The sequence below is a fragment of the Mobula hypostoma genome, chromosome 13, assembly GCF_963921235.1.
Source record: "Mobula hypostoma chromosome 13, sMobHyp1.1, whole genome shotgun sequence".
Lineage (NCBI taxonomy): Eukaryota > Metazoa > Chordata > Chondrichthyes > Myliobatiformes > Myliobatidae > Mobula > Mobula hypostoma.
The window spans coordinates 67,700,553-67,725,948 of NC_086109.1; the positions used below are offsets into that span (position 1 = coordinate 67,700,553).

General features: G+C 42.0%; 1 protein-coding gene across 14 annotated transcripts in view; it reads left to right on the forward strand.

Moving 5' to 3' along the window:
- Nucleotides 1-25,396, forward strand: part of sema4ba (sema domain, immunoglobulin domain (Ig), transmembrane domain (TM) and short cytoplasmic domain, (semaphorin) 4Ba) — a 462,752-nt gene that overhangs the window by 421,858 nt on the left and 15,498 nt on the right. For all 14 annotated transcript variants that reach the window (XM_063065887.1, XM_063065890.1, XM_063065888.1 and 11 more), the window contains 5 exons: nucleotides 1,692-1,873; nucleotides 10,332-10,482; nucleotides 20,498-20,708; nucleotides 22,709-22,824; nucleotides 23,986-24,143. In XM_063065887.1, coding sequence (XP_062921957.1) covers nucleotides 1,692-1,873; nucleotides 10,332-10,482; nucleotides 20,498-20,708; nucleotides 22,709-22,824; nucleotides 23,986-24,143 — 818 coding nt within the window. The remainder of the gene's footprint in view (nucleotides 1-1,691; nucleotides 1,874-10,331; nucleotides 10,483-20,497; nucleotides 20,709-22,708; nucleotides 22,825-23,985; nucleotides 24,144-25,396) is intronic.

Below are 25,396 nucleotides of genomic sequence, written 5' to 3' on the forward strand. Positions count from 1 at the left end.
CATTGCTTAAATTGCCACCATTGATTTTTTTTTCCCTGAGCTGCATTAACATTTACAGCATCATCCTGTTCTTAATGAAAATAAATGATAATCTGGTTTGGGGATGGAGGAGGTGATGGTCTGGTTACGGAGAATCATTATTTTGCAAAGTACAAAATGGAAGAAGGCAGAGTAATGGTTGGAAATTGTGCTTCAGGAAGATTGCTCGACCTGAAACGTTTCACTGTTTTTCTGTCTCCATTGTTGCTGTCTGCAGTATTTTGTTTCTTGACGTGTTTCCGAACCGTGAGCCAAGTGAAAGTCTTGGCTGATGCTGCCTGACCTGCTGAAGTGTTTTCTAGAACATTCTGTTTTAATTCAGGCAATTTTTCTACATGCACAGCTGGGCAGTTGTTTGGTACCTTCACAGAGGTTCATTGTTGCTGGGCCCATTCTTAATTTTAAATTGGACGTCTTTTGTTAGCCAAGATTAATATGGTAAACAGAGGAAACGCCTCTGTTAAAGTTAGGTCACCAATCAGCTGTGGCAGCAAATTCATCTACTTCAGTTCCAGTATTCCAAAGTAACGAGTTTTGATGCAAATAAAATTTGTGTTTCAGCTCATTTACGCAAGTAGTGCATGCGAGCTCAATTTCAACATTTAAAGGAAGTTTGGATCGGTACATGGATGGTAGGGATATAGAGGGCTATGGTCCCAGTGCAGGTCGATGGGAGAAGGCAGTTTAAGTGGTTCAGCATGGACTGGATGGTCCAAAGGGCCTGTTTCTGAGCTTTACTTCTTTTTTGACTCCATGTTTGTCATCATACATGTTTACTGTTCAACTTTTAGTCACAGGAAGAAGAAAAACATAGAAGTAGGCCACTCAGCCATTGAGTCCATGCTGACAATTAACGACCCATTACACTAATGCTGTCTGTCTAGGTACCATATCCGATGCGGACTTTGGTGACCATGGTTTTCCATATAGATCTATCCTTCGTTTTTTGGATGACTTCCATTTTCTCGATGTGTAGCCACCTGGCTATGCTTTTGATGTACATAAGCCGAGGTCTTCCTCTAGGTTTACTCCCCTCAATCTTTCCAGAGAGTATGAGTTTTTCTAATTCATCTTTCTGCATGATGGGACCTAGGAATCTGAGTTGTCTTTCTCTTATTGTTTGTATGAGTGATGGAATGCTACCATATGTTAATTCTTCATCTCCCCATGATCCTACCACTCACCAGAGCACCAGGGGCAAGTTAACCAACCAAACCACACATCTTTGGAATGTGGGGAAAATCTGGAGGAATACACGGAGGAAATCCATCTGGTCACAGGGAGCATGTGCAAACTCCACACAGATAAGACTCAAGGCCAGGACTGAACCTGGGTCATTATTGGTGCTGTCAGGCAGCAGTTCAACTAGCTGCACTATTGTACAAACTCTTATCTCTTTGCCAATTATTTGTGTAACTGATCTTGGTTTGTGTTACTGGAGTCAATCAGTCTAGAGGGCAAGCCCGTTGCCTGGTTAGATTGCAAGTGAGGTCCCAGCTGTTGAAGGGTGTTCTATTTTTAAGATGGTGTTGCAAAGTATCTGAGAATATTGTATTTCTAAATCTTTGCTCAGCTGTGTTGTGATGGTCAGCAGTGTTATATTCTGTTGAAATCTCTGTTGTATAAGCACCATCAATAAAATCTTTCCACAGGGGGATATAGGAGGTGAGCGCGTACTCCAGAAAAGGTGGACAACATTCCTCAAAGCCCAGCTGTTCTGCTCACTCCCAGATGACGGATTCCCATTTAATGTTATCCAGGATATGTTTGTTCTGTCTCCAGGAAAAGGAAATTGGAAAAACGCAACCTTCTACGGAGCATTTACTTCCCAGTGGTATGTGAAATTGTACGAAAATTCAAATTGTTTGCGCTCAGCTCTCCGATCAGATCAGGACCTCCTGAATTTATGTTGTTTTTTGATAAAATTCTGATTTTCAAAGCATTCCTTTGATTATTACAATCTTAAGGTCTTGACTTTAGATTTGAACTTCAGTGAATATGTATTATCTCTACAACTTCCCTAATTCTCACACATAGCAGTTAGAGAGATAACACCAGGAGTACCTCATTGGTATATACACTCAGTGCCCTGAAACATCAGCGGTTAATTCCGTCCATAGATGCTGCCTGACTTGCTGAGTTTCTCCAGCATTTGAGTTGCTCAAGATTTCCAAAATCTGCAGAATCTCTTGTGTTTATAACATTTTCTGTTCTGTCTTCTGGGACTTCACCTGTGACTAAAGATGATGCAACAATCTCCTTTAAACCCCCATTTACTTCCTCTCTTGGCTGTCTCAATAACCTAAGATGGATCCCATCAGACCATGGGGTTTTTATCCACTTTAATGTTGTTAAAGGGCCCCAATACCTCTTCCTTGATACTGTATCAAGGTAAAATTGGTAAATTGGTTAACTATTGTCACATGTACTCAGTGGCCACTTTATTAGGTACACCCGCTTGTCAATGCAAAATTTAATCAATCAGTCATGTGGCAGCAATTCAATGCATAAAAGGATGCAGACGTGGTCAAGAGGTTCAGTTGAGTTGGGAGGGTGGGACAAGCTATGAAGTAGAGTCAACCTTTTTGAGTTACTTTTGGCTGAAGAGGAAGGGAGAGATGATGTAACTGAAAGACCCTATTGGCTAGTCTGAAATGGACACCAAGGAGGGAGCGACACGTTGTTTAAAGTGAGCGGCAGATAACGAGTGAATGACACATGTTTTTGGCTACAGGTGGTTTCCAGCACATCAGGATATTTTGTGCCATATCCCCATTGTTTAATTCTTCATTTTGGATTATCTTTCAAGATTCAAAAAACGTTATTGTCATCCTAACCGTACATCAGCTCTACCGGGCAGAATGAGACAGCGTTTCTCAGGAGCAGTGCAATCATAACATAACAAACGCAACACTAAATAATAAACATAACAATAAATAGTAAAATACAACAGCCACATGTCAGTTAAAATCAAGTTATAAGTGTCCAGTGCAAGTTAAAAGTGTCCAAAGCAGAGTCAGGTAGAGCAGCTATTTAGCAGTCTGACTGCCTGTGGGAGGAAGCTGTTTAGTAGCCTTGTGGTTTTAGTTTTGATGCTCCTGCAACGTTTTCCTAATGGCAGAAGAACAAACAGTTCATGGAGAGGGTGTGAGGGGTCTTTAATGATGTACCGTGTCTTCTGGAGGCATCGACTCTGAAAGAGGTCTTGGACAGAAGGTAGGGAGACCCCAATAACCTTCTCTGCTCCCCTAACCACCCTCTGCAACGCTTTTTTGTCGACAGCATCTTGATTATGAATTGCAGCAAATGACTTGGCTGGTAACTTGGAGGGGAGGAGACCACACTTCAGTTGTTGCTGCTGTTCTCAGGCTGTCAAGGAATTAATTCCAGGACATCCTCTTGGTTCAGTACTACTTTAAAGTGTGATAAGTTCTTGGAGCATTTAATGATACTGGATTCAGTTTTATGTTTGGAAAATGATATTAAGAAAGGTAATGTACCTTTAAGTTGGGCTGAACTTAAAAGACAGAAGAAAAGAAAGAGGTTCAGTTGTTGTTCAGACCAAATGTCAGAATGGGGAAAAATGTGATCTAAGTGACTTTGATCATGGAATGGTTTGATTATTGAAGAATCTGCTGATCTCCTGGGATTTTCATGCACAATAATCTCTATGATTTGTAGAGAATGATGTAGAAAACAAAATAAAATCCATTGAGCAGAAGTTCTGTGGGTGAAAGCACCTTGTTAATGAGAGAAGTCAGAGGAGAATGGCCAGCATACACCCTGTGGCCACTTTATTAGGTACAGGATACTTGTACCAAGAATTTGGATCATGTAATCACATAATGCCACCTAATTGTGCACTACATGGAGAGTGAACTGCAAGTTTCACATGGTTTGTGATTTTCCCTCTCGGATTGCCCAGGCTTCTGGCATGCTGTGTGCAGAGCAACCGTGCAATGTAGTGACCTCCAATGGAGTGCAGTCCAAGACCAGGATACCACTTCCATTATCTTATAGCTCTTCTGACTGTAAATATAATACTTTTATTATTTAAAAGTACATATTTTTAAAATGCATACATAATTAAAATGAATAAATAATTTAACCTTTAAAGCTATTTTCCAGCCTAGTTAATCCAGTAAAATGGCGCCATTATGTGGTGACTCATTATGTGCAGCTCTAGTGGGAATCATCAAATAATCCCATTACAACTACTACGGCTAAAATCTGCAGTCACAGCCATGGCTGCTTCAGTAAACAGTGTTGTTTTAATAGGTTTACAAAATCTATTGCACGTACAATCTCTGGAAAATAAAACTGAAGACCTGAGAAGAAGATTGCTGTACTAGAGGGACATCAGGGACTGCTGTGTACTTTACTTCATGGAAATATGTCTCACACCTGTAATTTTGGACGCAGTGCTGCAGCCCCATTGCTTCAGCATTCTCCACAAAGACAGGACAGCTCTGTCTTTTAAAGGCAGAGGAGGAGGAATTACGCTTTATGATTAACCCATTGTGATGCACAGTTGTGGCAGTTCTGCTCACCTGACCTAGAGTATTAGCGGTCAAATGTCATCCATGTTTTCTGCCATCATCCTGGTAGAAGTGTACATTCCACCACAGGCCAACGTCAGGCAGGTACTGGAGGAGCTGAGCAACATAATCAGCAGGGATGAAACTGCACACTCTGATGCCTTCTCTATAATTGTGGGAGATTTCAATTAGCTTGAAGTCGCTGAACAACTACCAATAACATATCATCTGTGGAACCAGAGGAGCCGACACGCTTGACCACTGTTATACTACCAAGAACGCTTACTTGTACCATCCCACGCCCGCACTTCAGGAAGTCCAACAGCCTGGCTGCATTTCTACATCCAGTGTATAGGCAGAGAGTAAAGACTGCAGCACCAGTGGTGAGGACCAAGAAGGTATGGTTAAGGGAGGTGGCGAAAAGCTTACAAGACTACTTTGAGTTGGTGAACTGGACAATATTCAGGAATTCACCTTCAAGTCAGAATGAATATGCCACAATTCTCATTGATTTTATCAAAGTTCAAAATTCAAAGTAAAGTTATTATCAAAGTCCATACTGTATATGTAACCATTAACAACCCTGAGATTCATTTTCTTGTACTCATACTCATTAAATCCAAGAAACATGATAGAATCAATGAAAAACTGCACCCAAAAGGACGGACAAACAACAAATTGGAAAGAAGTCAACAAACTGTGCAAATGTAAACAAAAAATAGGAATGATAATAAATAAGCAACAAAATATAAAGAACATGAGATGAAGAGTCCTTGAAAGTATATAGGTTACGGTAACAGTTCAGTGATGGGGCAAGTGAAGTTGAAAGAAATTATCTTATCTGGTTCAAGAGCCTGATGGCTGAGGGGTAATAATTGTTCCTGAACCTGGTGGTGTGAGTCCTGAGGCTCTTGTATCTTATTCCTGATGGTAGCAGCAAGAAGACAGCATGACCTGGGTGGTGTGGGTGGCTGATGATGGATGCTGCTTTCTTGCAACAATGCTCCATGTCGTTGTGCTGAATGGTGGAGAGGTCTTTACCCGTGACGGACTGGGATGTACCCACTAATTTTTATAGGATTTTCTATTCGAGCACGTTTGTGTTTCTATACCAGTCTGTGATGCAAAGATTCAATATACTGTCCACTACACATCTACAGAAGTTTGTCATGTTGAATCTTTGCAAACTTCTGAGGAAGTAGAGGCACTGCCATGCTTTCTCCATAATTGCACTTATGTGCTGGGCCCAGAACAGATCCTCTAAAATAGTAACACTAAGGAATTTAAAATTGAAAACCCTCTCCACCTGTAATCCCCCAATGAGTACTGGCTCATGGATCTTCAGTTTCCTTCTCCTGAAGTTAATAACCAAACTGCTGGCCTTGCTGACATTGAGTGAAAGGTTGTTGTTATGACATCACTGATTCATCACCACCTTTGGTTCAGCAAACTTAAATATGGCATTGGAACTGTGCTTAGCCTCACAGCCATAAGTATAAAGCAAGAAGAACAGGGGGGCGATAAGCACACAGCCTTGTAGTGCACCTTTGCTGGTCAACATTGTGGAGGAGATGTTTTTGCCAATCTGAACTGATTGTGGTCTGCAAGTGAGGAAATTGAGGATCCAATTGCACAAGGAGTTATTGAGGCCCGGGCCGTGAAGCTTATTAATTAGTTTTGAGGGGATAATATTATTGGATGCTGAGCTGTAGTTGGTAAAGAGCATCCTGATGTATGCATCTTTGCTGTTTAGATGTTTCAAAATTTCAAAGCACCTTTATTATCAGTGAATGTATACATTATACAACCGTGAGATTTGTTTACTTACAGGTAGCCACAAAGCAAGAAACCAGAAAGAACCCAATTAAAAAAAATAATTTAAACAAACGATGTTTCCAGAGTTGAGTGAGCAGCCAATGAAGTGGCACCTGCTGTGGACCTGTTGTGCTGTTAGGCAAATTGCAGGAGTTGATAAGTTTCATCATCACCAAACTCTCAAAACACTTCATCACAGTGGGTGTAAGTGCTTCTGAATGATAATCGTTAAGGCAGGTTACCACATTCTTCCTAGGCACCGGTATAATTGAAGCCTGCGTAAAAAAGGTAGGTTCCTCAGACTGTGTGGATTGGTGTGTACCTTTGAGAACATACTGGACATACACAAACCAAAAACTTTGGATGAACCAGGAGATTCAGAGTATGCTGAGGGCTAGATCTGTGGCATTGAACACTGGTGATCCAGAACTACCCAAGAAGTCTGGGTATGAACTAATGAAGGCTATTTTAAGGGCTAAAAAACAATTCCAGTTGAGGGTAGAGATAGAATTGGATGCACTTCAGCTCTGGCAGTGTTTACAGGCCATTAGTTCCTACAAAGCGAGACCTAACATCATGTATAGCTGTGATGCTTCACTCCCAGATGAACTCAACAGCTTTAATGAATAGTTTGAAAGGGAGAAAAAAACTACATCTGTGTGAATCCATACAGCACCTAATGACCCAGTGACCTCTGTCTTGGGGGCCGATGACAGAATATCTTTCAAGAGTGTGAACCCTCACAAGATGTTAGGTCCTGATGGTGCCATTGGAGGGCTCTGAAAGCTGTGCCAACTAGTTGGGGGGAGTGCTCAAGGACATCTTCAATTTCTCACCAGTGCAGTCAGATGTTCCCTCCTGCTTCAAAGGGTGATAATCATACCAGTGTCCAAGAAGAGCAAGGTGAGTTGCCTCAACAACTATTGCCCAGTGGCATGCACATCTACTGTGATGAAGTGCTTTCAGAGGTTGGTCATGGCTATTATCAACTCTGCATAAGCAAGGACCTGGACCCACTGCAATTTGCCTATCGCCATAATCAGCCTACAGCAAATGCAATCTCGCTGGCTGTCCGCTCGGACTTGGATGACCTGGACGATAGTAATACCTATGTCAGGCTGCTGTTTATTACCTACAGTTCACACCAACAATCATACCCTCAGTCCTAATCAAAGAGCTCCAAAACTGGGCCTCTGTCGTCGTCCCCACCCCCGCCACTGGATCCTTGACTTCCTCATCACGAGACCACAGTGTGTGCAGATCATAAATTGTATCTCCTCCTTGCTGACAAACCACATGAATGCATGCTTAGCCCACAGCTCTTCTCTCTCTGCACCCATGATTGTATGCCTAGCCTAGACACAATTTAAAGACCATCCATAAATTTGCTGACGACACATCTATTGGCAAAATTTCAAATGCTGATGAGGAAGTGTACAGGAGCATGACAGATCAGCTGCCTGAGTGTGTCGCAGCAACAACCTTGCACTCAGTGTCAGTAAGACCAAGGAACTGCTTGTGGATTTCAGGAAGGAGAAGTTGAAGGAACACACATCGAGAAATCAAAGGTGGAAGGGGTGAGCAGCTTGAAGTTCCTGGCTGCCAGCACCTCTGAGGATCTATCGTGAGCCCAACATATTGATGCAAATACAAAGAAATTCTTATTTCATAAAGAGTTAGAGGATAGTTTGTATGTATCCACAGATACTCACAAATTTCTACAGATGTACTGTGGAGAGCATTCTAACTGGTTGCATCACCACATAGCATGGAGGGGCCACCGCATAGAATTGGAAAAGTCTGCAGAATGTTGTAAACTCTGCCAGCTCCATCTGGGGCACTAACCTCCCCAGCATCCAGAACACCTTAAAAAGCTGATGCCTCAAAAAGGCAGCATTCATCATTAAGAACTCCACTCCCCACCCCGCCCCAAATCACCCAGGACATGCCCACTTCTTATTGCTACCATCAAGGAGGAGGTACAGGAGCCTGAAGATACACGTTCAATATTTCAAAAGCAGATTCTTCCCCTCTACCTTCAGATTTCTGAATGAACAATAAACCTATGAACACTACCTCAGTATTTTTTCCTCTCTTTTTTGCATTACTTATTTAATGTGTGTGTATATATATAAATTAGCATACACTGAGTGGCACAACCAAGTTGCAGGAATTGTGTACAGGAACATCTGCACTTACTATGGATTGGACATTCCCAAATCCAAATGGGAAACACCCAAAAGCTAAGGGAGAATGACAGAGCTGAGATCCTGTGGGACTTCCAAATACAGACTGATAAGTAGGTACTGGCCAACCAGCCAGACATGGTAATACTGCAAAAGGAACAGAAGAAAGCAATGGTAATAGGTGTGGCAATCCTGAATGACAATAACATCAGGAAGAAAATATGAGAAGCTGGAGAAATACCAGGACTTGAAAGAGAGGATAGAAAGGATGTGTAAGGTTAAAGCCAGAGTAATCTGGCTTTAGGAGCACTTGGAGCTGAGACACCTGAACTGGTAGAGTGGCTGCAACAGATCCCGGGAACAACATCTGAGATCTCCGTCCAGAAGAACAGCAAGGATGTTGCACCGAGCCCTCAAGTTCCCAGGCCTCTGGCAGAGGACCAGAGATTGAGGGGAAAAATACACATATGCACCACCCGTAAGGGGTGCAAAAAACAATTATATATATATTGCACACAAATTATACAAGGGGTGATTGATAAGTTCGTGACCTAAAGTAGAAGGAGTCAATTTTAGAAAACCTAGCTGTGACGAAGGCCCGTCACTAACTGCGGACAGCAAATGGTGCACTCGGTAAAACACTCATCCCCAGCAGTAATAGTGACTGGGTCTGAACCAGAGCTGCTGCATGGAGCTGTCTCAGAGAGGCAGCAGCAACCTGCACAGGTGTGCTGATGGTGGAGGATACCATCTTTAATTGGATAATTGAGTTAATTAGCTTTTGGTTGGTCTAGGGGGAGGGGCTTAGCAGTTATAAGCCTCAGGTTACCAAGGCTTTGGGGTTAGTTTTCTTTGGTGTTTAGTCTGAGGGTGGAGATGAGTTATTAACTTTCTGCATAATCACTGAAAGAGTTGAACTGCACGTGCATGTAACGAGAGCTGTATAACTCATGTCCTTCTACCCTAGGCCACGAACTTATCAATCACCTCTGCTGTAGACCACTTTCTAGAGGTCCAAGACGCTGACTTCTACAAAGAAGGGAGCCGCATGCTCCATGACCGCTGGACTAAGTGTGTAAATGTAGGAGGGGACTATGCTGAAAAATAAATGTGCTAGGTTTTCTAAAATTGACGCCGTCTACCTTAGGCCACGAACTTATCAATCACCCCTCGTATATTTATATGTACATGTACATTATATTGTAAATTATAGTTTTTGTTAGTCAGTATTGCAATGTATTGCTGCCTCAAAACAACAATATGCCAGTGATATTAAGCCTGATTCTGATTGTAATTCTGAGTCTATTGAGCTTAAGCAATACTTTCTTTAAAAATACAAAGGGGCAGGAGAGAAATGACACTCCTTGCATCTTGTAAAATTAGTAGTTGTTTCTATCATTTTGCTGGTTTAGACTTTGTATTTAACGCTGTGACTTGATTAGAGCTTTCTATTCAGTGCAATAACATATATACCATTGGAGAGAGATTAGCTTTATTTGTCATATGTATATCAAAACATCCAGTGAAATGTGTTATTTGCGTAGAACCAAATCAGCGAGGTTTTCACAAGTCCAGAGCTAACATAGCATAACCACAAAACTTGCAAACTCTCACTGTACATCTTTGGAATATAGGAGGAAACCAGAGCACCCGGAGGAAACACACACGTTCACCAGAGCAGGATTAGATTGTCAGAAGTGGGGAAAGAATTGCATGCTTAAACACTGGACTGATCTGCTGGTTCTCCTCTCAGGTATAAAGGTGGTGCAGCCTCTTCCGCCGTTTGTGCTTTCTCCATGGCTGATGTCACGAGGGCCTTTGCTGGAAGGTACATGGAGGTGAACCGTGAAACACAGCACTGGTATCCATATAACCAGAACCCCCCAGAGCCAAGACCAGGTGCTGTAAGTATCACTCGTGACAGCGTCTTTAGAGGAGTACGTTGGCTTTTTAATAACTGAAAAACTTTCTTGTTTTGCCACGGTCTTAGCTCCAATTTCAATTTGGAATATTTGTTAATTTGCTGTTCACTTATAAAGTTCTTGCGAAAAGCAGCCACTTCCAGTTCACACTGCTGACATTGATCACGAGAACCAAAAGCAGAAGGGGGCTGTTCTGCCTGTCCTTCCTTTGAATAAGATTATTGCTGATCTTTCACCTCAGTGCCACTTCCCTGCGCTAACCCCACATATTTTGATTTCCTTAATAACCAAAAATCTAGCAGTCTGTCTACAGTGTACTCAATGACTGAGACATTGTTGATAAAGACTGCAAAGAACTTTACATAGAGCAGTCTAGCACAGAAACAGGTTCTTCAGCCCCTGACATTGTGTTGAACTAACTAAACTACTGATATCCAATAAAACAAATTCCTTCTGCCTGAACATGGTCCATATCCTTCCATTCTCTGCATATTTATGTGTCTATCTAAGAAATTCTTAAACATCCCTACTGTTTCTGTCTTCACCACCATCATTCCTGGCAGTGCATTCCAGGGACCCACCACATTCTGTGTATAAAAAAAAAAGCTGGCCCATCTATTTTGAACTTTCCCCTTTCACGTTAAAGGCATGGTCTTTAGTATGAGATATCATCTGTTTACTCTATACCTCTCATCATTTTATAAACTCCTCAATTCTGTGAACCTTTTTTTTCTAGAGATTGGCTTTATTGTCACACTTACATCGAAACATCAGAACATATAGTTTGTCGTCGTCATTTGCGTCAATGACCAACACAGTCCAAGGATGTGCTGGGGGCAGCCCGCATGTGTCGCTATGCTTCCAGGGGCAAAATAGTATGCCCATAACTTACTAATCCTTCTGTCTTGGGAATGCAGAATGAAAATGGAGCACCTGGAGGAACATACAACCTCCTTAAGGACAACATAGGACTTGAACCTGGGTCACTGGAACTGTAAAGCATTACACTAACCACTACACTATTGTGCTACCCCACAGTAACTTGTTCTTATCTCTACCCTGAAGGGCCACATTCTGACCTCGAGACTGTCATCTCTGGTTCTGAATCGCTCAATGAGGGGAAATATATGTGAACTCTGCACCTACTCCACAACATCCCTTAAGAATATTATATAGTTCAGTGAGAAGTCCTGTTCTTACGAACTGAATAGATAAACCCACCATCCCAAAGACCAATCAGTTGAACTTTCCCTGCAATCTTTCTATTAGAAGTATATCCTTCTACGGATAGGGGGAACTGACTTGTGCAGAGTTTTCCAGAGTGTCATCAGGGCTGTATGTAATTGGAGCTGGATAACTTTCCTCTTGTACATGATTTATAACCATCTATTTGATCCCTGCTTTACAAATACTCTGGGCCTCCATAAATCCTCCTTGCAGAGAATTCCAAAGGTTCATTCCTACTAGGTGAAGAAATTTCACACCTTAGACTGAATGGCCAATTGCTTATTTTGAAACCTACACTATTCGTTCTGGGTGCCCCAGTCAGTGGTGTCATCGTTTCTTCTACCGTGTCAAGTCCCATTTAAAAAAAGTGTACTTTCCGTTGTGAGTTCACCTCTCTTCTATACCCAGGTCTGCTTAATCTCCCCATGTAGGGTGCACACTCTTAGTCACAGCGCAGTCCAGTAATCATTGTGATTGACCTTCATTGTGCCACTGCAGTCCTGAAGAAAAGACCATTGTTGAAAATGTGTGTTCATCCTCTGCGGTGTGGTTCCTGTCTTCTTGTTCTTTCTCAGTTTGGGAAGCTGCTTTCCTATCCCATTCCAGCTTCCTTTCCCGCTCAAACCTCTCGATGTATGTATTGGGCAATATCTGACCAAAAAAAAATTTCTCTGTTCCCATGATATGAATGACAAGCACCCCCTTCCCCATGGGGATCAGTGATGCATGTTTGTGCAGTTTGATACTGTCCGCACTATGATGTTTTGACAGGGCCATATCTGGATAAATGAGCTATTCTTTACCTAAGAGGCTCATTAGCTGCTTGAAGGGTGTGTGTAGAGAATGTGTTATAACTGTCCACGTCCTGTCACTTCCTATTGATAAACTCATGGAGCATGTAATGACTAGCTGGAGAAATGGCTCTTACCCCTGATTTTCACTGACTACAAGGGAAAAACAAAAAAAAACATAACCTGAGATCTTGTCACAATTTATACACCCACAGCTTGGGTGCTGTTGCCAGAGCAGCAAAAATGGATTTACCTCAGAACATCAGTGATTTCTTAGAGAAAATTGCATTACTCCTCAGAAACATTGTAGCCTGAGTAAATCATTCAATCCTTCAGGCCTGGTTCGTTGATCAATTCAGTCACGGCTTCTCTGTCTGTCAGTTCCAAGATTGTAGGAGCTATTCAATGCAGTGGTCCCCAATCTCCGAGCCGCGGACCGATACCGGGTCGCGAAGCATGCAGGGGTGCAGCGGTAGCTGGAGCGCACCCAGCACATCTTTAAGAAAAAAACTGAAATAAACAAGCTAATTAATTAGGTGCTGCCCGGCATGTAAATGTCGGCCCAGATCAGAGACGATTGCTGATTTCACTTGCTCTACGCGATGTTCACTCCTCTTTCCAGGGTGCTGGAGCCGTTAGCTGTTCCATTGTTTGGTCAATTTAAACGCCAGCCCAGACAGGCTGAAAAGACAGGGCTGTCAGGATCAAGGTGACATGTTGAATCTACACAAATTTCTAATAAAGTATAGGCGCTGCTGTGCTTTCTTTGTAATGACAGTTACGTGCTGGTCCCAGGACAGATGCTCTGACACTTTTCAGAGAGAGAAACATCGATCCTTTATGCCGAAGAATTTAAAGTTTTTGACCCACTCCACCTCAATTCCTGTAATGAAGACTGGCTTCTGGGCGGCACCTAATTAATCAGCTTGTTTATTTTGGCTTTTTTCTTAAAGATGTGCTGGGTGCGCTCCAGCTACCGCTGCATCCCTGCATGCTTTGCGGCCCGGTATCAGTCCGCGGCCCGGAGGTTGGGGACCACTGATTTAATGGACAGCTCTTCCTCCAAGACATAGAGAAGGGAGAGTGGTCCATTAGCTCCAGGTGGGAAAACATTCACATTAATGTCACAATTAAAAAGGGATAATCTGCTCTATGAAATAGTAGTTAAATTTAACAACATTGCTAATTCCCATTGTGAGTCGTGTTGTTTGTGGGAACCCTTTTACTCAGCTCTTTGAGTAGATGGAACAAGTTACTGCTTTCCACACTTCAGCTTCCAGAGTCCAGACAGCTGGTTAATTATTAAAATTTGCAGCCAAGTGTCTCAGCAGTAGTAGAAAAACCAGAGCAAATGTGTTTAAGTTATTTCTGTGAGTACTGCGCTTTTATTATGTACTTACTGTCTTCATGATGACATAGAGCACTTCTAGTTCTCCAGAACCATTCCAGAATAAAGACCCACAATCTCTTCAACTGCCTCTTTCAGAACCCTGGGGTGTAGTCCATCTGGTCCAGGTGACATATCTACCTTCAGATCTTTCAGTTTTCCAAGCACCTTCTCCTCAGTAATAGCAATTATACTCATTTCTGCCCCCTGACACTCTCAAATTTCTGGTATACTGCAAATGCCTTCCACAGTAAAGACTGATGCAAAATACTTATTAAGTTCACCCCCCATTTCATTGACCCTCATTATTAACTCTCCAGCAGTCTGATATCTGCTCTCGGCTCTCTTTTTCTCTTAATATAAAAGTATTTTTCATATCCTCTTTTATATATTGGCTAGGTTATCTTCATATTTCATCTTTTCTCTCCTTATAGCTTATTTGGTTGCCCTCTGGTGGTTTTCAAAAGCCTGCCAATCCTCTGACTTCCCACTACTTTTTGCTAAATTAAATGCCCTCTTTTTTGATTTTATGCTTTCTTTGACTTCCTTTGCCAGCCGTAGTTACGTCATTCTCCATTCAGAATATCTCTTTATGCTGTGCCTTCCGAATTGCTCCTAGAAACTCCAGCCATTGCTGTTCTACCATCATCCCTTCTCATCACTTTTGGCCACCTCCTCTCTCATGCCTCTATAATTCCCTTTACTCCACTGTAATACTGATGTATATATGACTTTAGCTTCTAGCTCTCAAACTTCAGGGTGAATTGTATCATTTTATGATCACTACCTACTAAGGGCTCCTTTACCTGCCAGTCTCTTAACTGCGCTACAAGATCATCTACCTTATTCCTTATACTGTGCGCATTCTGCCTGTTCGTCCTCACACTCTCGCTACACACTGCATCTACTAGTATACCAACAGAGCCATCCTCAACCCTATCACACCGCTTCTCTTCCCCCGCCAGATCAGTTGTAAAACCCTCCCCAACAGCTCTAGCAAACCTAGCTGCAAGAATATTGGTCCCTATAGGGTTCAGGTGTAACCCATCCTTTTTGTACAGGTTGTACCTTACTCAGAAAAGATCCCAGTGATCTAGAAATCTAAAACTCGGCCCCCTGCACCAGTTCCTCAATCGTGTATTCATCTGTCAAATCATCTAATTCACTGGCACATGTCTCTGGGAGCAATCCAGAGATTGCGACTCTGAAGGTCCTGTTTTCCAATATAACTCCCTATATTCTCTCTTCAGGATATCCTCCCTTTTACTACCTATGTTGATGGTACCAGAATGTACCATGATTTCCGGCTGCTCACTCTCCCCCTTTAAAATGCTGTGGAGACATCCCTGACCCTGGCACCCAGGAGACAAGATACCATCTTGGTATCTCTTTCATGCCCACAGAATCTCCTCTAACTGTGAAAATGAATCCCCTAACACTACTGCACTCTTCCGCACAACTGTATGACTGTTGATAGTGTGTTTACATCCTAGCTCTAGAGGAACGCTGTTTCATTGGGCTTTATTCGTGAACTGAATAATTGAACTTGAACACTTTTCTCCCCCTTTCCCTTCTGAGACACAGAAGTCATACTCAGTTTCATAGACCTGGTCACTGTGCTTTCCCCTTGATAGGTTGTTCCCCCTCCCCAATAGTATTGAAAGTGGCATACTTATTATTGAGAGGTATGGACACAGGAGTACTCTGCACTGGTTGTCTATTCCCACCTCAACAGTCACCCAGTTGTACATGTCCTGCAACTTAGGGGTGAACTGCCTCCCTGTAGCTCGTATCTATCACCTCCTCGTTCTCCCATATGAATCAAGAGTCATCGAGCTTCACCTCCAGTTCCTTAACATCGTCTCTAATAAACTGCAAGTCGATGTACTTCATGCAGATGTAACTATCAGTAGAGTGGATGTCTCCCAGAGTTTCCCACATCTCACTCAAAGAACATACCACCAATCTTGGACCCATTCTCACAGCAGTAGCTATGTACTAATAAACAAAAAAAAGAGAAAAAAAAATCTTATTAGAAATTTACATAGCGCCTCCTCCAGTTCTGGCCTAAGCCTGGTGTGCCAAAGCCTGACCACTCTAAGACTGTCCACTCACAAAATTGCCACTCCTACGATGGCTACTCCACTTCCGCTTCATTTCTTTTTATTGGCCCTTGCCAAGTGCCGACCAGATTGTTACGATTGCAGCGCGCCAAAAAATCCAAAAAACCCCTGAGTTCTTTTCAAACTTTGCGTCACCTCAGCCATACAAGCGACTGCTTGTTTCAAACGCTGGAAACATTCTGCAGATTACCGATTGTGAAGACAAGTTACGGAACATTGTGATGAATTCTATTAAGTGGCAATGTGCTATTTATCTAAGCTTTGTGCTGTCCTCGCTTAGCAACAACCAGAGAAGGAATGAACTTTTAAAGCCTCATTTTAAAGCCAAATGCAACATATTTGTAGCATAGATGGTGCTGCATTGTAAGAAATATGACAGTTAATTTTACCTTCAGTTGTTGATTCCTACAAATTGGAATACAAGGATAACCAACTGTGTGGCTGTGGAAGGTAGAGGGATAAACATTGTCCAAGATAGCAGTGAGAAATGGGTCAGCTAAACTCTACCTGTTCAAATTGCTGCTGTAACTGGATAAACAAAGAACATAAACATAAATTTTGATGGTGTTTCTGCTGTTAGTGAGAAAACCATGCTCAGACAAAGTACAACGCTGTTAGATTGCAAATGTCACACCACTCTAAGAAGGGAGGGAGATAAAAAGCAGGAAATTATCGGCCAGTTCACCTGACTTTTGGTTGGGAAGATGTTGGAATCCAATATTAAGAATGAAGTTCCGGGATACCTGGAGGCACATGATAAAATTGGCAGAAGTTAGCATGGTTTCCTTAAGGGGAAATCTTGCCTAACAAATCTGTTGCAATCATTTGAGGAAATAACAGGCAGGATAGATAAAAGAGAGTCAGTAGATGTTGTTTACTTGGAATTTCCAAAGGTCTTTGACAAGGTGTCACACACGAGACTGCTAAACAAGATAAGAGCCCATGGTATTACAGGAAAGATACTAGCATAGACAGAAGACTGGCTGACTGACAGGAGTCAAGAGTGGGAATAAAGGAGATCTTTTCTTGTTGGCTGCTGGTGACTAGTGGTAATCCACACTGATCGGTGTTGAGACTGCTTCTTTTCACAGTAATTGCCAGTGGTTTGGATGACAGTATTGATGGCTTTGTGGCCAAGTTTGCCAATGATATGAAGATAGGTAGAAGGACAGGTAGCGTTGAGGAAGCTGGGAGTCTGCAGAAGCACTTAGATCAGGAAAATGGGTAAAGAAGTGGCGGGTGGAATACAGTAACAGAAAGTGTACGGCAATTTGGTTGAAGGAATAAAGGCATAGACTTTTTTCTAAATGGGGAGCAAATTCAGAGATCAGAGGTGCAAAGGGATTTGGCAGTGCTTGTGTAGGATTCCCTAAATGTTAACTTGCTGGTTGAGGAAGGTAAATTTGATATTAGCATTAATTTTAGGAGGACTAGAATATAAAAGCAAGGATGTAATACTGAGATTTTATAAAGCATTGGCAAGACCACACTTGGAATATTGTGAGCAGTTTTGGGCCCCTTATCTAAGAAAAGATGTGCTGGCATTGGGGAGGGTCCAGAGGAGGTTCAGGAGAATGATTCCAGGAATGAAAGGGTTAATGAGGGGTGTTTGATGGCTCTGGGCCTGTACTCACTGTAGTTTGGAAGAATGAGAGAGGATTTTATTGAAAACTTGAATATTGAAAGGCCTAGTTGGAGTGAACATAGAGGTGGTGTTTCTTATAGTGGAAGATTCTAGGACCGAAGGAAACAGCCTCAAAATATAAGGACGTCATCTTAGAACAGAGATGCGGAGGAATTTCTTTAGCCAGAGAGTGGTGAATGTGAAATTCAATGCCATAGATGTCATTTGGTTTTTTCAAAGTGGAGGTTGATAGGTTCTTGATTTGTCAGGGCATCAACAGTTTCAGAGAGAAGGCAGGAGAATCAGGTTGAGAGGGATAATAAATCAGCCATGATGGAAGAGAAGAGCAGACTCAATCGGCCAAATGGCCTAATTCTGCTCCTATGCCTTATGAACTAACAAGTTGTTTTTGTTGTTTTCAGAAAATTCATAGTAATTGAAGCTGACAATTAAAATATGAATTTTTTTGTTGATCTCTAGGTAGAACGTTGATGCAAGACAATTTAAAAAATCACCTTTGAAGCGCTTGAAATTCATTCATGTACTTGAGAAAAGCTCAGGTCTATTTTTGCAAACATTTGAGAATGTTAGTAAATATCTACACCCTTGAATGAGAGATTGATCAGTGGAGTACTCTCTGTCCATTCCACTCCACTCCTGAGTGCCTGATGATTTGGCGTCCATTTAAGTGGCTTGCTCCTTATTTGCAAACATTTGAGAGACTGGGAGAGCATAACGTAATACAATACAGCTGGTATATATGAATGCCAAAATCTTCTAAAGGCTATTCTTTTCAAGTGTACGATAAATTTTAATTGGCACACTGAAGGTCTTGTTGAAAAGTGATTTTCTGCTTGGGTCTGGCTCATCTCAACCATAAAGTGGAGGATGGAACACAAGTTGCCTGTTTGGCTTCGAAAATGGAAGCACAGGTAGCTGGTCCTCATTGACAAGTTCTCAGGTTTGAATGGGAGTTATCACCTGGTTTGGAGTTTCACAAATTTATGGTCTTTAACTTGGAATTGATGTAACTTAACACAAACTCTAATGTGAAGAGCCTGTTTTCACACTGTGTGACTCCATGATTCTGTGAGGAGTTATACATTGGTGAGACTCGACCTAAATTGTGGGACTACCTTGCCAAGCACCTCCACTCCAACTCCCAAAAGTGGAAATTACTGGTGGCCAACCACTTTAATTACTATCCCCATTCTCGCTCTGATATGGCGGTCCATGGCCTCTCTTTTTTGCCACAATGAGGCCACTCTCAGTGCGGAGGAGCAACACCTCATACTCAGTTTAATGACTCCAATCTAATAACATGAACATTGATTTCTCCTTCCAATATTTTTTTTTTCATTTTTTTCTCCCCCCACCCCCACATTCCCTCTTCTTCTATTCCCCACTCTGGCCTCTTACTTCTCCTCCTCACCTACCTATCACCTCCCCCTGGTTCCCCTCACTTTTCCCTTTCTCCCATGGTCCACTCTCCTCTCCTATCAGATTACTTATTCTCACCCACCTGGCTTCACCTATCACCTCCTAGCTAGTCCTCCTTCCCCTCCCCTCAGCTTTCTATTCTGGCATCTTCCCCATTACTTTCCAGTCCTGTAGAAGGGTCTCAGCCCAAAATGTTGACTCTTTATTCATTTCCATAGACGCTGCCTCATCTGCAAAGTTCCTCCAGTGTTCTGCCTGCGTTACGGGGTTGAAGTATTGGTCCATGATCTCTGTACCATTTCATTTACTGTTTGAAATTTCCCTGCAGACTGCTCTGCACATTCCTAATACTGCTGCCTATTATCAGTTACTGATAAATGGGACAGTCTGCAGATAAAACACTGTTTAGTCCTTGGTCTGAATGAGCAGGCCCCAATAAACAGCTAAGCTTTAGTTAAAAGCTCAGTTTTAACTGCAACCAAGCAAGAAACAGCTCTTGTGAAATTGAGGGACTTTTTATTGGCTGGGTGTTTGATGTTCTTCATTGCATTGAGTGATTCAGGGAAATACTGTATTTACTTGGTATAATTATAAAACAATCTAAATATACTAGAGAACATGTATTTAAGATGAGAGAGGGCAAGTTCAAAGGAGATGTGCCGTTCAAGATTTTACATGGAAGTTGATGGGTTCCTAGAATAGGCTTCATGGTGGAGGCTGATACAATGGAAGCTTTTATGAGGCTCTTAGCTAGGAACATGAATATGCAGAAAATGGAGGATGAATGTTGTGCAGGCAATAGGAAATTTTTTTAGTTATGGGCATTGTGTGGGCAATAGGTATTATTTTAGTTAGGCGTTTAATTAGTTTGGCACAATATCATGGGCTGAAGGACCTGTTCCCATGCTGTACCATTCCATGTCTGGCAATGCTGAAGAATCACTCAATTCAAAGTTAAGTTAGTAACAAATATCCAAAGAATTATCTACTTATGTTCTGTGGGGACGTTGATATCCATTCATGTCCACTGTATTAAGCATTCAGTATGCAAATAATCACCCACACTCAGCTGGCTCTAAGAGACAAGAGCAGGATTTGACTTCAAATGCCTGTTTTCCTGAGAGGGGCACCTTCACGCCACTTCATCAGTTTGCATGAGAACAGCCACTATCATCATCTCCCGCACATGATGATAAGGCTGGTGTGTTGTGAGATTTCTGGTGAGCAGGGTGTTAACATACTCCTTTGTGAGTCCAGTAGAATTGGCGAGGTTTGCTGAGCTGTGCACATTGTAGCCATTAATGTTGAGGAAGAAGCCAACAAATGGTCCTTTTGACAGATGCTTGGTTAAAGGGTCAATGTACATGTTAATTAATGCAAATTCACCTTTTGTTATCTCTCTCAGTGCATTACAGACAGTGTAAGAGCCATGAACATAACTTCTTCATTCCAAATGCCAGACAAAGTATTGAATTTTGCAAAGGACCATTTTCTAATGGAAAAGAGTGTCAAGAGTAAACTCGTTCTGACGAAGAAGCACGTAAAGTACACCCAGCTCGCTGTGGACAGAGTCCAAGCCACTCGGGGGCAATATGACGTTCTGTTTCTGGGCACAGGTATGGAGAGTTAATCGGACAGCATCTCACTACAGGTCGCTCCTGGGTAACAAACACTTGATCTATAGACACCCTTAAATATGAAAAAGCTCCTATAATATTATTACATTTGAAGTCCAGAGTGCCAGAGCCTCTCAATTTTCACTTTTAGTAAATTGTCTTTCTCATCAGTCTTATGTGCTCTTGATGCCATTCACACAATGAATATGGAAGGACTGTTTTCATATTAAGTTATTTATGTGTATTTTCAGACAAAATCAATTTATGGACAGCCTGTACTTGCATTTCTTCAGAGGGATAATCCAGAAATTAAACACTTCGTTAAAAAGCTGCCTTGCTTTGTGGCATTCACTGGTGTGCAGTGCTCCTACATCTTCTGTTATTCCTTCCTGTAACGGGAGCAGAAACCAATCAGTAATAGAGAGGGTGAGGTAGCAATTCACCTAGACTGCTTCCAAACTAGTGCGTTCTTTCAGTGTTCACATCTCTTTTACGTTGGAGAAATCAAACCCAGTTTGTGTGATCGCTTTGTAGACCACTCACATTCAGTCTGCAGGAGTGACCCAAAGTCTCCAATTGCCTGCCGCTATAATTCTGAGACCTTTCTGTTTGTGGCCTTCTGTAATGTCACAAGGCCAAAGGCAGACTTGAAGTACAGCACCTTATCTTTTGTTTAGGTACAATGTAGCCAGCACTACTCAATTTCAAATTCTTCAAATTTATATAACTCATTCCCCCTCCACTTCCTCTATTCTCCACTCTGACCTTTCACCTGTAACCTGCCTGTACTTCCCCTTGAGTCCCCTCCTCCTTCCCTTTCTCTTATTGTCCACTCCTCTCCCATCAGATTCTTTCTTCTCCTGCTCTTGACTTTTCCCACCCACCTGGCTTCACCTATCACCTTCCAGCTAGCCTCTTTCCCCTCTTCCCACCTTTTTATTCTGGCATCGTCCCCCTTCTTTCTCATTCCTGAAGACAGGTCTCTGCCTGAAACGTTTACTGCTTTCTATAGATGCTCCAGCATTTTGTGAGCATTGCTTTGGACCTCCAGCATCTGCAGAATTTCTCGTGCTTTAGATGACTCATACTTGTTTTTTATTTGGATGTGTGAGCCAACCAGGGCACCCAGAGAGAACGCAAACACAGGAGGTCACAAGAAGAATGTGCAAACCCCAACCAGATAGCGCCTGAAACCAGGATTGAACCTGGGTTACTGAAGCTGTGAGGCAGCAACTCTTCGAGCTGCACAGTTGCGTCCAGTGTTTCAACAGTCTTGCTTCATTATCCATGTGCAGAGACATCACAGGTAGAAAGCGGTACTGCTCCATCCGTGGGGAGACAGAATCTGTGCACAGTGCCCCAGATCAGCAACAGACTGAAGTGTTCTTGATCTCCTGGTTGGTACCTGACCGAAAGAAACACTGCATAGCTGCAGGCCTGACATATCAAAGGTTATTTCCATTATCACCTTTGTAAATTAAAATGAGCTGCATAAAGAGGAGGTGAAGGGGTAATGTTATTTTGTTCTTGGATGAAATACATTATTTCCATTATTTTTATAATTACTTCACTAAATTTCTGTTCAGCTGAGCACAAAAATATAGCTGATATAAAGAGTCACCAATAAATGAGAGGAGAAATGGCCTTGCTTCGGGAGAGCGCGCTCCCTGTGAATGTGGCTGTCTCAGATCACTGTCTGCAGAAATTATGGATCACAGTTCTTAACCATCTGCTGACTTACACTAAAACCAGTCTTACAAGGCTAGCAATTCAATGCTAGTGGGTAAAAATGCTGAACAGATGAAAAAAATTAGTGCTTCAAGATAGCTTATGAGAGATCCTCGGGTATTGTCAAACCCACCATGAGCCATGACATCTTAATAATAAATTGCTATTGCATACATTTAAGATGAAATATATTGATGTTGTTTGAAAATATTGCCACTAGATCTTTTCACCTTTTAAAATTTACAGCAATATTATTTCTTGTTTATTGACAGATACTGGAATGTTGCACAAAGCCATAAATGTGAATCACAAGGTACATATTATTGAGGAAATTGCTCTGTTTGCTGAACCACAACCAGTGCAGAACCTGATTCTGGATTCAAAACAGGTACAGATTTTATTAAGGGTGACTTCCTGATTCGGCAAGGAGGCTAAATAAACTTTTTTCATCTCAGGCAACACCGTAATATATGCTGAGACATGGCTCATTCCTCTGAAAAGCTACTTGATTTAATTTCATTTTCTCCCCAACTATCAATCACAGTAAGATTACTAAGCTCTTCCACACAGAATTTCAAACAAGAGAAAATCTGCAGATGCTGGAAATCCGAGCAACACGCACAAAATGCTGGAGGAACTCAGCAGCATCTCGGAAAAGAGTACAGTTGACATTTTGGACCGAAACTCTTCGGCAGGACATCTGTCAACTGTACTCTCTTCCTAGACGCTGCTGAGTTCCTCCAGCGTTTTGCGTGTGGTCCACCCAGAATTTGTGGGCTTAATAAATAGAGAGCAGTGGAGAATGTGGAAAGGAATAGGAAATTGATGGAGAAATCAGAAATTCTAGGTTGCAGTTTTGGTAACTTCACCCTCATCCTGTTGAAACTATGTCAGGCAGTGGGAGTGATTGCAGTTGATTGACAGTATGGCTGGCTGCCATGTCAACCCTCCTTTCCTTTGTGCTAATCAATTGGATGGTACCCTTGTGAGGCTCCTTCTGTGCTGTGTTTCTCAGCTTCACTGTCAAGAGATCTTAGCCGGTATCTCAGCACAGAGGCAAGGGAGCACAATCGTAACAAACCACATGCTATTCTTGAATTCAGAAACAGTCGTCAGGAATGCCTGGTAACGGGTTCCAACCTGAAGCTTTCTAGACTTGAAACGGAAATGCTACCATAATAAAAGGCTCACATTTGGATTGATTTCTAGTTTTGATGTTGCTTCAACCCCTATGTTTAAATGTTCGATGCAAGCATAGTATGGATTTACAATTGTTAAAATCAATTCATCGTCAATGTTTAATGTTATACTCAGATATACACTTCCATTGCTTAGTCACTCTGTGAATGAGAATTCAATCTTATGTTTAGATGTTGAATCAAAGCATTGTATGGATTTACAATATTGATTCGTTGGCAACATTCAATGTTACACTCAAAATGGATAGTTCCATTGTCGTGAATAGCTTAGTCACTCTGCAAATTGTGAATGAGTATTCATCAATCTGCTGTCCCGGAAACAAGCTAAGAATGTTTTTCTCAACCTACAGGGCATGTTATATGCATCTTCATACACAGGAGTGGTTCAGCTATCCGTCTCTAATTGCACCATTTACCAGAGCTGTGGAGAGTGTATCCTGGCCAGGGACCCATACTGTGCTTGGGACACAAACAGATGCAGGGACATACGAGGACTACAAATAGACCAGTAAGTGGTTTTACCTATGAAAGCATCCAAATCTCCGAAGGAGGGACGGTGGTCATGATATTTACTTGAGCAGGGTGCAGAAAAATGTGGAAGAGTTATGTTTGATTCACAAACAGACTTAGAGAGATGGATGGCCAAAATCAGGGCTGGATGGGATGCTGAGAGTAGAGGCAGAGATACGGGAGACATGAGAGAAGTGGGAGGTTGACCAGCAGTAAGAAGGAGTGGAAGGAGAGAACAAGGTGGGGAGAAGACTTAAGGTAGGGGAATGATCACAGAATTTTGGTAGTTACAATGCAGTGGTTATCCAAACTTTGACATATTAGGGGGAAACCATGGAGCTAAGAGGCACTTGAAGATTTGTTTACAGATCTTGGCCAATCCACTGCTGCTCTTAGAGATGTATCCTGATACACCTTTACTTTATCCATCCAGTCTTTCTGTTACCATTAATTTGACATGTCTAGGAAAAGCCAGACAACACACATAAAACAGTAACTATCATGTTGATATAGAGATATACAGCCCCTTAAAAGAACCTGAGCATATCCTGGATTCGATAGGTTTCTCTCCCACAAATCATATCTCCAATAAAACTAAAAGTAGGTTGGATTGAGAAGCACTTGGTTGCCATGATAGATGCAGTTTATTTTTAACCTGTCCTTGAACCCTGAACTTCCTTTTTCCACTCTGTTTTGGGGATTAAAATGTTAAGTCTGTTTCACTCACCATGAAGAGCACATTAGCTACTGAGTATTCCCGGCAATTCCCATTTTTATTTCAGAGTCCAGCTTCAAAGCAGTTTGCTTTTGTTTTGAAGCTAATTCACACTGGTCTATGTTAATATTTTTGTGTGTTGGATGCTGTAGATCCTCAGAACCTTCCAAACCAATAAACATAAGGAGAGAGTTATGCCTACTTCCAAATAACTAACTATTCATAAACATAAGATCATGCAGTTGCTGGAAATCCAGAGCAACACCAACAAATCGCTGGAGGAACGCAGCAGGCCAGGCAGCATTCTATGGAAATGAATAAACAGCTGACATTTTGGGACGAGACCCTTCATCAGTACTGAAAAGGAAGGGGGAAGCTGCCAGAGTAATAGGTGGTGGGAGGGGAAGGGGGACCAGCTAAAAGCTGGTAGGTGAAGCGAGGTGCATGGGGGAGGGGGATGAAGTAAGAAGTCTATTGAATAACAGTTGTAGTTTGTGAAGTTCAGCATTGTATGCAGAAAAAAGATGAAGAAAAGA